General features: G+C 43.8%; 1 protein-coding gene and 1 long non-coding RNA gene across 2 annotated transcripts; one reads left to right on the top strand and one right to left on the bottom strand.

Moving 5' to 3' along the window:
- Positions 1–378: 378 nt before the first annotated feature.
- Positions 379–2,194, bottom strand: otx2b (orthodenticle homeobox 2b). The gene is made up of 3 exons (XM_058615752.1): positions 2,098–2,194; positions 1,591–1,742; positions 379–1,084 (listed from the first exon to the last, which is right to left on the bottom strand). Exons 1-3 carry the CDS (start codon positions 2,192–2,194, stop codon positions 458–460), a joined length of 876 nt encoding a protein of 291 aa, XP_058471735.1. The 3' UTR covers positions 379–457.
- A 2,072-nt stretch (positions 2,195–4,266) lies between these two features.
- On the top strand, positions 4,267–8,310 carry LOC131444995 (uncharacterized). The gene is made up of 3 exons (XR_009233784.1): positions 4,267–4,968; positions 5,576–5,654; positions 8,015–8,310. It is a non-coding gene; the product is annotated as an uncharacterized LOC131444995 (long non-coding RNA).
- Positions 8,311–14,363: the final 6,053 nt, after the last annotated feature.

The raw sequence follows: 14,363 nt of genomic DNA, 5'->3' as shown, positions 1-14,363 counted from the left end.
GCTGCATGAGTAAGAAGAAGAAGCAGAGAAGGGTTTCTGTTCATAAGCTCGAGTTCAATTCGTGGATAAACATTAGGTTCCGTGGCTCTTGTGGTGTTTTTTTTTTTTCTTTTATCTCGGGAGTTCACTATGCGTTTTCCTCAACAGGTGTTTTTACGCACAGAGGCGCGCGCTGTCACGCATGGATGAGGGGCTACAACCTGTGAATGAACGGGGGGAAACAAAACTCTTTGCCAGTCCTAAAATAAATTAAACCTCTCCTTTTCATAGAGGACCAAAGACCATCATGCCAGAAATATGTGGAGGCCCCTGAAGGCCCACAGCCTCGCCGAGCCCGGCTCACATTTCAACCAGTCTGGTGCGTTCTTCTTATTATTGAGGGGTGGCGTTTGCAGCGCTGTGCCTGATGTGTGTGGTCTTCACTGTTTGTGCACTTGTGTTTGTCTGATTGCTCTGTTCACAGGACCTGGAATTTCCACGAGGAAGTTTGATCCTTATAATCCAAGCAATCTGCGTTGAAGTTCAGCTTCCACGACGCGGCTTGGTCCTTATAATCCAGGCAGTCCGCTGTGGAGTTGAAGCCCAGGCCGGACGTCCCGTAGCCCTGCGTGGGGAGGGACGCCGGGGTCTGGTTCAGGTGGCTCGTGACCGCGTTCGTGCTCATCGGGCTGAGTGTCGAGCCCGGGCCTGACAGCTGGTGGTGCATGGGAGTGAGGTAAGAGCTGCAATCCATGCCGCCGAAGTAGGACGTGGAGCCGGCGTAGCTCTGGCTGTAGCCCGAGGCCTGGGTGTAAGTCATGGGGTAAGACCTCTGCATGCACGAGGAGGAGGAGGTAGACAGCGGGTCCGAGAGCGGAGAGATGGACGCCGGGCTCCAGATGGACACCGGGGCGGTGCTGGTGGGGATGGCGGGGACTGTGGTGGTGCTGGCGGGGGGCGTGAACTGTCCGCTGGCCCCGCTCTCTGAGCTCACTTCTCTGGTGGGGGAACTTTTCTTCTTGGCAGGTCGCACCTTGTTCTGGCCTCCGTTCTGCTGCTGCTGCTGCTGCTGGCGACACTTTGCCCGCCGGTTCTTAAACCAGACCTGCAAGAGAACAAACACATCATGTCTTTAACAAAAAAATCTAATCAATAAAATCAGACTCAAGGTTAATTACAACCACTTCTATTCCCCGCATATTGAGCAAACTTTTTAAGTTGTAATTTAATTTTTAACATTTTAAACGGCTCAGTAATTTAAATTCGTGTTCAACTTGTTTCCACACATTTTCTTAAATTCATTTATAGTTATTTTCTTGATACATTTGGACTGATCCGTCTCATTTAATTGCCCGGATCTTCAAAAAAACTAAGATGTTTCCCCACTGGCAAAGGGTTTCCACTTGATTTGAGGAAAACAAAATACAAAGCTTTAGTCACGGTTAAGATGAGCTCCTTCTTTTTTTTTTTTTTTTTGCTGCAGCACAAAAGGAAAATAGACTTAAAAGAAAAAGTTTCATTCGAGTTCTTGTTCCACATTTTTCTATTGGCTCATTCATTTAATCAAACCCCAAACTTTGATTTAATGATATTAAGACAGATGTATCTCACCTGGACTCGGGACTCAGGTAGATTGATTTTCAGCGCCACCTCCTCGCGCATGAATATGTCCGGATATCGAGTTTTGCCGAACAACGCCTCCAAAATGTCGAGCTGTGCGCGCGTAAAAGTAGTCCTTTCTCGCCTCTGCTTCCGCGGCGTCGCTGTAAGAAAGAGCACAAATGTAAATAAAATAATAATAAAGTAATAAATGAACTCATCAGTCCTTAAAAAAACGAGTAAAAAGAATAAAACACATCAATGTTTGTTTTTACAAATCAGCAAATTGCAGCACTTTTTGGTCTAATGGAGCAAAAAAAAAGATAACATTTAATTTATAACTTGCTTGATTAAATTGACCAATTAACATATTAATAATTTAATATTTTATTTTGTTTTTTAAAATGATAAATATAATTTCAAATGAATGAACTGGCTCGTGGTCGTTGATCTTTTTGCCTCGAGTCATTAACACTGAGCCATCACTGCTCATGTATTATTAAGAGGTTTTGAACCCACCTGGATAACCCACGGATGGATGCAGAAGGTCCATGCCGGAAGTGGTTAAGCTGAGGCCGTTGACTGTGTAAGGGGGTTGCTTTAAATACGACATCATGCTAATGTTTGTCTGAGGGCTGAAGTTGGAGAAAATCTTGAAAACTGATGGAGCTCCCGAGGGTGAACTGGGTTTCTCTTCCTGTCCCTGGTCCGCCGCGCGCACCGTGTTAACACCGGGACACCTGTTCCACGAGTGGACAAGAGAAAGCAAGAAGGTGACTTGGATGAAAACGCACCAGTTACCAGTCAGTTTATCCAGAAACGCACGGCGCTCCACCGAAAACGGCCCCTGCTTCATCTCCAGCTGTCCTGCCCCCCTCCCCACAAAACAACACACACTCACAGTCAATTTAAAGTTCGATTTAAATCGCACAAAAAAACCAACAGAAACGCACCTATTAGTGCCAAGTAAATCACTTAGTTTTTGTTTCTTTAGGCTCCACTTTTCCACTCAAAAAGTGGAGGATTGAGCTATAAATTAAAAGCAGTTGAATTGAACTCGGCTCTTTAATTCACATAAATAATCATTGCAGGCCTAATAAATAATAATAATTAAAAAAATCATGAAGTAATAATAGAAATAGATCATCTTTTTCAAAAGCAATATTTACTCAGTCACTTATATTTTCTTTTATGTTAATCACTCATTCCTCCACTCAACCATTCTCCTTTGGACACGCGATTTAATTGCAATATTATTTTTAAAATTCAGTCCATAAACGAGCTCTGTGAACGTCTGATCGCTGTCATTCAGCTTCACTGACACTCACTCGTTATCCCCACTGTGCGTTCTGATTAGTTGCACTTTTTTCCCCCCAAACATCCAACGGTTTTAACCCCCTCATCCCAATCTGTCACACTTAAAAAACACACACACACACGCTCAATAATTGAAGCAATAATAATAAGTCCGAGAGCTGATGATAATAAATGTTATTTTTGCCATAATTAGAGCTGTAGTGCATCACCCAATTGTCTCTTAAATATTCCCGACTGCACCTTTACGGGCAATGTTCATGTGAATTTACTGAAATGAATTTAAAGTTGTAAACTAAACTTGTAACTTTATTTTTAAGGATAATTAATGGCACGATTTCTTTTTGAAATACTGGTAAATCTCTCTATTACTATTATTAATAATAAATATGACAGATTTCTTTATTGTCCTGTAAGTTTTTACTAACTGAAAACAGAAGGATCAACAGTAAAATAAATACATTTTTAAAAAAAAGGCCCTTGGGTCGTAAAAGGCCAAAGTCTTTCTTAATTCTTTCCACTGGTTTTTAACAGCGTGGATAAATGTGTGTTTTTATTTTTAAAGGAAAAAAGAACAGAAAGAAAGACAGAAGCTTCTCTGACTTGGAGACATGAACTCTGTGTCCTCCTCGGCTGCCAAACCGGCGTCACACTCAGGGAATATGAAAATATGAATTCCACAATTATGAAAATGATATAATTTTAATGTAAATCCTGATTTAATCAGTAAGATTCCGTCTTTGCCTGCAGCAGCAGTAGCAGCAGCAGATCCTCTTTAAATGTGCCTCCATCGCTTTGGATAATTATCATAATACTCCATACGTGCTTATTTTATTTTATTCTTTCAAAAATAATGAAACGAAATGATGAGGAATTTTATGCTAAACGTTTCCCTTCACTATTTTAAACACAAACATCAAATATCTTTTTTTTATGTGACGTAAATAGGCCTTAGTAACAGCACTAGTACTAATTATGATGATGATGATAATAATAATAATACTTGATAAAAGAATTAAACTTACCCTAGTATCGCTTGATGTCAAGTTCTTTGTCTACTTGATTTCCTTCAGGAGAAAATAATTAAAAAAAAAAGTCGGTGCGGATCAGCGACGTCCTGGTGAAGGATTAAAAAAAAAAAAACACAAACAAGACCTGGCACCAAAACCCCAAAACAGTCAGAGTTTTAAGGAGCAGGATTTTTTTCTCTCACAGGCACAACATTTAAAAACTGAGAGCCTGCATCAGGTGTAGAAGCGGTGCAAGAAGAGATGAAGAAGAAGAAGGAGAAAGAGGAGGAGGAGGAGGAAGCTGCTGCATGGACGCCTTTAGGATTTGTTGGTGTGTTGTGAGTGAAGTGGTTTGAGTTGGATTTTGTACAAACTGTCAGCCAATAGGAGCCGCAGGACTGAGCTGAGGTCTGTCTCTCATACTGGTGGGGAGGATTTCCCCCCTCCTCCTCCTTCTTCTCCTTTTCTTTTTTCTCCTCCCTCTCCCTCTCTCCCTCTCTCTCTCTCTCTCTCTCTCTCTCTCTCTGGGAAACAAATGTCTGCAGCCACTTTTTTTTTCCCCTTCCACGCGCACACTCCTCACAGCCAATGGCAGCGAGAGAGCCACTGACAACATCCCCATCCCGCCGCAGCGCACAGAGGCAGCGCCGCTGACAAGTGAACGGTCTATGCCGCTGGATGACGACAATTAAGGGCAGTCGTTTTATTATTTATTATTAATAAACATTGACGCGACACGTTACAATATAAGGTGTTTGGCTACAAATAAAAAGTTTTCTGAAAATGCTTAAAAACAACAACAACAACCATCTGCATCACTTGAACTTGTACTTCTAAACGATCCATATGCATGAGGGATATAAGAGTATAATGGCAACACTGACACGCAGCTTTTAGACTAGGAACGAAATGTAATAAGGCGGAGGTTAAACGAAGAAATGTGTTTTAAAAGTGTCCTCTCATTCACAGAGACAGTCAGTGCGCTGCCATGTCCCTGCCTGCACCAAACATGAGGGGACTGTCACCGGGAGACACCGAGGAACTGGACACACACAGAAATATCAAGGTAAGCCTGTTTTTTCCTAACATTGGATACATTTTGTGATGCAACAGTGCAATATATATAATTTATATTTATTATTATTATTATTATTATTATTATTATAATAATAATAAATAACAATACTGAGTGGTGTCGTTCGTTCTGTATCTGTAGAGGCTGCATGCATGAGGGGAAATTATCCTCCTCCCTTACGTCACTTGAATTTTGATCCCGCGTGCCCATCTCAAAATAATGTGCCGAGGGTTTTTGTCACGGTGTGGTAAATGTATCATCTTAAGAGGCTTTGTGGAACACCCACACCCACACACACACATACACTCACACACTCACATACACAGGCACAGAGAGAGAGAGAGAGAGATTTGAATATTGATTCAGTTTTATACAAACACAGGCAGACCGGCTTTAATGACTCGTCATTTGCCTCTGTCTTGTGTGGAGAAGGCCACAGTCAAAGGTGCAGTGACAGCTGCTGGAAGAAGAGACTCTCTCTCTCTCTTACCCCTTACACACACACACACGCACACACACACACACACACACACACACACACACTCCCCCTCTCACTCACTCACTCTCTGACATGTCTTCTGACACATTCCCATCACAGGAGGCAGTTATGGATCATAACCCCTGGATTCCTTTTTAACCTGCAACGACCTCAGAGAAGGAGCTGCAAAACAATCCAGGTATCACTGCTATGTATTTTATTTATTTCAAATAATTAAACCCCATTTTGTACAGTATAGTGTGACATCTCCAAAGTAATGTCACTGTAACTATTTTTTGTACCCATTAGTAAATTTGTATACCTTATCAAGACAATAATATAGTATAGAAATGTAAGGTGCAATTCTGCTTTAAAATGTAATACTTTTGTAGACCATTTATTTGGCAAATGGCAAACATACAGACCAAATGTGCAGTGGTAATTATCTAGTAATTTCTCTCTTTTTTCTAACATTTTTGAAATATTTGCCTGTAGCCCTGTGGTGAAAATGACACAAAATGACTTATTTCTTTTGATTTAATTCACTCTGTACCCTCTCTGATAGTCAAAAACATAAATTTCTGGCACATTTCCGTGCGCAATAGTGAGGGAACTTTCTCCAAAATGTTCTTGATTATCATCATTATTATTATTTTTTTTACTTTACTTACACTGTCATGACGTCACCAGACTTCCTACATTTATAGCACATCCTATGCATGAAGTAGTCGCACATTTTAGCCACCAATAACACCCACATCATATTTACTTTTACGCACGCGCTCCCTCGCAGCAGCTGCAGACTCGCGTGGAGAACCGTGACGCGTGGCGCTGTTATTATCCGCTGCATCTCAGCGTTTAATAAAAAAAAAAAAAGAAAAAAAAAGCTAAATAATTTATTAAATGTCGGAGCCTCCGCGGGGACTGTGTGTATCTTAAAAGGACGTTTAAAGGGAGAAGGAGTTAAACGCCTCTGGCGAGCTGCGCTCCCTCTGACTCTCGGCTAATTGACGACGACGCCTTTTATCTCCGCCTCTGCTCCACTCAACCTGAGGCTGAGGATTTGCGCAGGGCCTGCTCCAACCTGTCATTTCCTCCACTTAATGCCCAGAACAGCATATTCTCTTTCAGCACACTGACCTGCTGGATGTTTAACCCCTGTTTGATAAAAGAAAAAAAAAAAAAAAAAGGATTCTGATTATTAATAATAATAACAATAATTATTATAATAATAACAAGGAAGTTGCTCCAAGTTACCTTTATCATAAATAATAATCAGGCATGTCAAAGAAAAACAACAAATGATAGTAGGAATAAATATGGGGTGTTTTTGTGGAAATGTAAACATTTCCTTGCTCCTTTTCCAAAAAAAAATAAATCACAGCTGTTGTTTGTGAGTTATCAGAATTTAAAGCTGCATATTTACATATTTATTCATATACATCTTCTCCCTCTCCTCTCCTCTCCTCTCCTTGTTTAATATTCGCAAGGCTGAATGAGAGGAATGTGTTGGTGGAATTCATTCCGAGCTTTAAAAAGAATCCAATAAAGCCAATTTATAGCGAAATGCACATAATCTGCTGCTGTGTCAAAAAAAAAGAGTTCTTTTCCTTCTGTGTTTGTGGATTCAAATTTACCCCACTATTATATTTTTGCCTTATTACAGCAAACAAACAAACGTTTCTACAGATAATATATATATATGTGTGTTTTTTTTAAATTTAATTTAATATATGAAAAATATGAAGTCTTTTCACCTTATTTTAATTTTATAAAAATGTTCCCCTTCTCTTGATATAAATGTAATGCCTCATTATTTGATTTAGGAACATGTGCACAACCACAGTGAGTTCTTTTTTAAACACAGTAATTATTGTGTAAAGATATGCAGAGTGAGTGTGTGTGTGTGTGTTTGGTTGTGAGTGTGTGAGCGAGATGAACTGAAGTAGGATAATCACAAGCTGTATTTTAATTAGCCTGGCCGGTTTTATGGATATGCTGCTGCTGCTGCTGCTGCTGCTGCTTTGCAAAAAAAAAAAAAGAAAAGAAAAGAAAAGAAAGGAAGGTGCACTTTGTAGCGAGCAACATTTCTAAACTGAGGGATTCCCTGCACTATTCTCCTTTTTCTAAAAGAGCTAAACCTTTGTGTCATGTAACATGTAAGTGACCCAGAGGTCGTGAAAACACGCTCAGATCCCTCCTCAGGGATTAAAGAGGCAGAAAACCTCCCTGAGTGTCACTGTGAGAGGACTTTTCTTATCCTCTGCTGAGATTCTTATCTCTTCAATTACAAATTTAGTTTGGGTTTAAAGTTGAAATGGTTGTGGAAGACGCTTATGCTGTTGAGCGAGTCATTTCCTTGCTTCCAGGTTGTACTTTTAGCGACATAAAGGTGTGTTAATTAGGGAAATTAAAACACACTTCTTCATCAAATTCAAATGTGGCACCTCTGTAAATGCTCTGTGTGTGTGTGTGTTTGCCAAGTTTAACAGCTCTTGCCATTAATATGACATGCCTTTTAATTAGTGCTATAATTGTTTGTGTTGTGTTTGTGTGCAGGAGTTTGCCGGCAAACAAACGGATGCAATTAAAACACGACACACACTTGCCTTCAGATCATCAATGAGGGAGGCAAAGTCAAGACTGGCAGAAAACAGACGAGGACAAATAAAAGGCGGGAGAGAAGACTCCGCTGCCTCAAGGTTAACACTGACTCAAAGGAAACGTGTGAAGAGCTCGTCTCGGCACAATGTGGACACGTCACCGACTGTGGATCATAGCAGCTGCACTCGTGATGTTTTAATTAATGATTTTTATTTAAGTGAATTAAAACAATTTCCCTTTTTTTCTTCTTCCTCCCCTTGTCCTATTTCTTTCTCTGTCTCTGACTTGTTGAAAGCAAATGGAGACATTTGTGTTGATATCACTGTCAAACCTTCTCTCTCTCTCTCCCCCACTCCTGCTTCACCTCCTCCACTCTCTTCTCCTCCTGTGTGCTGAGGTGTCTGCATGGCGTGGCGTGGTAAAACCTGCCCTGCAGACTGGACCTCTCAAGTCTTCAAAGGAGGAAGGAACTCAATGTGGGGGGATTTGTTCAGGCTTATTTGGTAACCTAGGATTTGAATTGGATTCTGGGAGGCATTCATAACACATTTGGAAATGTTACATTGTGTGATTTTACGTGTAATCCCCATAATAAATTTTTTCTTTTTCTAGAAATGGTCACAGCACAACTGTGACTATTTACGATTTATCAAATGGTTTTCTTGTCTTGCCTCTCGGGGGTTAGGTGTGTGCTGCGGACGGGGAGCGGGACCATCTCAGCATGGTGAAGAGACACAATTCCCGTCTTTTAACCTTCCTCTCGACACTTTATTTGTCCCCATTTCCTGAATATTGGATGAGGTCAGCTGCCGTGACTACACCAGACCAGTACGACCTTGGTGGGTTATGCACGACACAGAATGTGATTTTATTAAAGCCACGGCAATAGATTAATAAATAAACTGTTTTAATTTCTCCACCAGGCCATGTTAAGCACCAACTCCTGCAAGTCTTACTTGTTTCATTTTAAAGTGCACCCTTTTAAGTAAGATTTAGAAACCTGCTCTTTGTTTTCCCCACATTAAGTTACATTTCTTAACCCGTTAACACCTAATCCTCAAAACCCTCAATTGTTTTGCTTATTTTAACCATAAAAGCGACAAAAATGTGCTTTTGCCCATTTTTCCAGAATGACTTCCAGTTATTTACAATTAACTGCATGTTAAAATAGTGAATTAACAATTTAATTTAGAAAAGTTGTATATAAACAACAGATTTTGCACGTTAAATTAGAATTTTGAACAGTATAAAACATTTAGCATCACCTTTTAAAACAGAGTCTTTGTCTCAATGTGTAAAAAGAGGCCAAAAAAAGTGTGCAAAAACAATGCACAGGCGTTTTTTCCAACTCTCTCCTCTGTGGTGACAAAGACGCTGATCCTCAGTGAAATTAACATAACATATAACCACACGTTGGCTTTAGTGTGCAACTTCTCGGCTTTCAGAAGCGGTTGGGATTTTTCCGATGGCACAAACTGTCGTGTAAGTACTGCAACGTGTCGTCTGTGATGCGCTCGGGGTTAAAGGGTTAAAGAGAAGGCATCGCTTCTCTTTTCCTGATGGAATTGTTTTTGTTTTTTATATATTTCAAATTATTTTAACTACTGAATCTCCATCAGTGTCTGGATCACCACCAAAACTGTCAATTTTGATGGAGCCAGTGTTTCTGCACAGGAGAAAGTTTTCACGTCACGCTTGTTTAACTTGTACATTTGACCATGTGTGATAAAGTCATGTACGGTGAGCACAGAGTAAAATAAAACCGTCTTCCACGGTGGAAGCAGCAGCTGGTATAGTAACGGTAGATAAAGCTGTTGGGAGTGGACGGGGCTTCACTTATTAATTGTTGACAAACACTGTCCGTCGCATGGTCTGGTGGCTCCAGGCGTTGGATTCCTTGTCTGCTACATGCGACTCTCCCGCCTTTGCTTGACAAGAGTGAAAGTTTGTCTCGGCGTGAGTGTGTAAATCAGTGTTTGTGCCCTGTCCAAACCCCACTTTGCTTTGAATGACACTTTGGCGATGCCACCAGCTCCCCACTTCGACTTCTCAAGCTTTTACCCCCTGTCAGTGCCAACTCTGCCAATCCCTCTCATGTCTTTAATATCTCTTTTTGGACCCTTGGGTTTTGCCAGTGAAGGCTCCCCAGTGACAGTTGGACATCGCCGTCACATTTGAGAGACAGTGGCTGGTGTTTGTAGTGTTCCCAGCCCCGGGCCTGTGGGGAATCTGTGATGGCTCGCCTGTCAGCCGGCCCCTCCCCTGTAATTAGGAGAGTAAACACAGTGCCTGGCCCAGCTTGGGGGAGAAGTAGGAGGGAGCGGAGGAGGGGGGACCGTCCGGCTCCTGTCCTACTGCTCCTTGAGCTGTCCAGGAGCAGCTTTGGACTGACAGAGTGTGATATGCAGCCCATCACTCAGACTCCACTGTTCTTTACATGACATTAGAATAAGATTGATTAATAGTCTGACCAAAAATGCACAATCAAAAATAGTGAATTTGGTCTAACGCACCCAGAGTGCTGCCAGTTAACTTGTTCTACTAACAGCAACTAACTAATACTAACAAGCTGAGTGGGGACATCACCACCTAGTGTAGTGGAGGTGGAAGCAATTTAGTGATTGTTTACAGGAAACACGGACAGCTGTCCAGTTAAAAAGTGCTGAAAAGAGTGATGAAAAGCGCCCGATTTCTGTTCCGTGTTGAGCATCAAAGAACCCACTGTTGGAGGGAAAAGACAAAGAAACTCGCCACCTAATCTGATCGTGATCTCAGAAGTGATGAAGCCGTTTCCTCCGGGGGTGTTTCATGTACACTCTCACCACCAGTATCACACTTGATCGCGACTCCAGCGAATAATAACACCAAACACCGCCACCACCACTCGAGCTCTGTTCCTCCTCTTTTCACCTCTCTCCTGGTTGCTGGGGGGACTGGTCAGCGGGCTGCAGGAATTTCGCTGTGGCCTGGAGTTGTAGCTGCAGCTTTGGGTCGGCGCGGACAGGGTGGGGTGGGATAGGATAGGATAGGATGGGATGTGGGGGCCGGGGGGTTTGTCCCACCCAGCCCCAGCCACTCCGGTCTGCCTAGGCAGGGAGGCTGGCTGCGGGAATGCCGACTCTACCAGGGGAGGAATTTCACTGGAGGACCTGCCAGAGAAATACCATGCAGGGAGTGATGAAGAGAGAAACCTAGACAGACAGAGAGAGAGAGAGAGAGAGGAGGATCTCAGCCAATTGAAATGCAGCCTGTCTGTGACATTCTGGTTTTGTAGGAAGGTTACTGATGATGGGCCAGTTGCTGAAGGAGCCGGTTGCCACACAGACACACTGGCACCGCATCTGACTCGGACCATGCTCGGGCTTCAGTGGATGAAATATGCAGCGCATTCAAACATAATATACTTTTCCTCCTCCAAAAAACACGAGAATTGCATTTTTAAATCAGACGGTGTGTAGATCGGTGCTTGCGTCAGGCGGACAGGGTGCATGCGAAGGCCGGGTGCCTGAAGGCCCAGTGTACTTGCCAGAGTCTTTACGGCGCCCAGAGAGCCATGCTGCAGCATCATGGTCCACAGCATGGAAAGACATGGGGCAGATGGGTGCAGTGTAGCAGCACAACCTCCCCCCTTTCTCCTCCCAAATGTGAGGCAGCAGTGGTGGGAATGGCACAGTGTGAGAGGCAGCCTGGGTTCATGGTTGAAACAGAAAAGCTGTTGGAGGGGCATGTGGGGGCTGAGAGAGGAGAGAGTGGGGGCGGAAAGCTGTTTGAGTGCGGGGGGGTATAGGGGGCTTTGGTGAAGCTGTTGGTGGAGCATGGATCCTGCGATGGAGAGGGAAAGCCAGTCCCCCTGTCACATCCCTTTGAAATCCAAGTACAGGGGCACGAGCCCAGGGAGGAGTGGCAGCGTGGCCCAGCGCCTGGGCAGACAGGCAGTCACCACACTGGGCCGCAGTCCAGCTCGCCTCCCCCCCCCCGGCCCCGTCCAACCTCAGCCCACCCCGTCTGGCCCAGGCTTATGGGAGTCAGGCAGCCGACCCCCAGTGGACAGGCTGGAGCCCTGCACTACTACGAGTCTCATCCCAGCTCATCCAGAGAGTCTCGTACTCTGCTGTGACTGAAGCAGTGGCAGCATCCACCGGCAGGAGAGGCCCCTGTCGCAGGGTGTGTGTGTGTGTGTGTGTGACTTCCGCTGCCTCGCAGTTCCTCCTGCACCCAGGCCTCTGGATGGGGGCCCAGCAGAGTCTGCTGCTGATGATAACCCCCCCACCTCACCACCAGACCATTCTGCCTTCAGGGCCTGCACTGGTCTACACATCCCCATGGCAACAGTGGCAGGGCCGTCCACACTATGAGTGGGCAGCAAGCCAAGTGCTGCCAAATTGGGATGAGGGAGAGACATTTTGGGAGAGCGCTCACTCCGAAATCTTTCCACCTTTATTTTGTCACCGGGTCATTGTGATCATTGACTGTGGAGCGTTTGTTATGTGCTTCACAGTTTCCCATTAAACAACACCTTCTGGAAAAAAACTGACCTCAGAGGCGTTCACTGTGTGAAAGAGCCCTTGTTATAGCAACATTAAGCCCGAGTATACACAAGTAGTTCAATGACATTCACTGCAGCCACCTAAAGTTACTGTGTAAGTGGCTGGCTGTTTACCGAGAGTGGATATCTGCTGTTTGTTTTGTTGTTCTGCTTTCCTCCCGTAAACACTGCATAGATTTCCTTGAGTGGTGTTTGTGTGTGTGTGTGTGTGTGTGTGTGCGCCATGTGTTATATTTGCTGATAACAGGATTTACTCAAATTGCAAATCACCAGTTGAGGAAAGGTTAATTGTCAGTGCAATTGGTAGAATGGGTGCGTGCAATAATTATTAGTCGGTGGCGCTTTATTATTTAGGGATGCTAATTAAGCGTCAGCTGTGCTCCCCTTTTTGGATCACAACTTCAAAATGCGTGTCAAATTGCATTAAGTTCACTTTGACATTTATCAAAAAATAAAGGAGTGCTGTTTTGAAGATGTCCTCAGTGTGTTTTTGTTTTTTTGTGAAGTCAACTTCAGAAAATGCTCAGTGGAGCGCATCCTCATTTTATCCGCTGTGAGGACAATACTGTCCATGATTGGTGTGCTGTTTGCTTTTCTTTTTTTTTGCCGTTGTTGTGCCGGTTTTGGTAATTGAAGCATGCATCGAGAATGATATTTGATACCCGTACAAAAGCATGCGATTTGAAGAGTGTTTGAGGCTTGTGTGTGCCACCCATGTGGACGAGGCTGGCGTGAATCTAGCGTTTAGGTGAGATGGAAAGTGACAAAGGAAGAAAGCAAGAGATCAAGGCATGACTGCCAGTGCATGTCATTGCCCTACACTCTCATCAAATAGCCCCGTGCTGCTTTATGTTGCTGCCCAGACGCAAATTAATTTGGATGCTTGGAAAGACTGCAGAGCCCGGGACTCATCTCTGCCCTTTAAAAAAAGAAAAGACACCAGCAGAGAGCACTCTTCCAACAAGAGGGGGCAGGGGCCAAGAGAGGGGCTTTGATGGACTTCAGCAGAGAGCAATACCAGTGTCTGGAATAAGATGGGAGGGTACAGAGGACACGGTTGAATGTGCTTGTCCTGCTATGATGACAAGATGGCTCAGCCACCACTGTGCCACTGGCCTTCCCTTGCTTTCCACCACTACTCCCCCCCCCCCCCGAGGACACAAGTGAAGTAGTAAGGAGTGAGGAGGGGGAGAGAGGAGTACTGATGGTTAGCCACCATTTAATCTTCTCCTTGGCTCACTGCAGATTCTTTCACTACATGCCTCACTCCCTCCTCTCCCCAAATCTGTACCTGCTCATCCCTGGGCCTGCTTTACAGGGGGGCTCTTGATCAGTGAGGTGATGGAGAATGGCCCTCGTCACACACTCCCAAATAGGATCGGATTGCCCAGGAGCAAAGAGGTTAGCGATTCATGGAGCTTGGTAAAAAATAGAGTAGGTATAGTGGTGGTGTGGGGGGTGCTTCGGCAACCAGAAGCTACCAAGAAATGAGTTTTGTTTGAGGTGAAGTTTCCACGAACTACGAAAAGGGGGGGGGGGGGGGGAAGCCACTGTTTATGCTGGTAAGGCGGTAGAAGAAGAGGGGAGTGAGGTGGAGGTCTTGTGAACGTGAATGTGCCCCAAAAACTCACAAAATTTTGCGACCACATCAATCTTGGTGTCGTTTTGGTGAAAAAGCGTGGAAAATTGAAGGTGGGAGGGGCTAACACAAATGAAACATAGCTTTTATTAGGTAATTTTTTTGAAATGTTTCACGTA

Source organism: Solea solea, chromosome 18 (genome assembly GCF_958295425.1).
Source record: "Solea solea chromosome 18, fSolSol10.1, whole genome shotgun sequence".
Taxonomy (NCBI): Eukaryota; Metazoa; Chordata; class Actinopteri; order Pleuronectiformes; family Soleidae; genus Solea; species Solea solea.
Note: the sequence above shows the minus strand (reverse complement) of the source record. Positions and strands in the feature narration are given on the sequence as shown.

Coding starts and splice junctions, on each gene's coding strand:
- otx2b (XM_058615752.1), bottom strand. CDS start 2,194: ATGATGTCGTATTTAAAGCAACCCCCTTACACAGTCAACGGCCTCAGC. Junction 1,743..2,097: donor TCCATCCGTGGGTTATCCAG/GTGGGTTCAAAA, acceptor TCTTTCTTACAG/CGACGCCGCGGAAGCAGAGG. Junction 1,085..1,590: donor TACCTGAGTCCCGAGTCCAG/GTGAGATACATC, acceptor GTTCTCTTGCAG/GTCTGGTTTAAGAACCGGCG.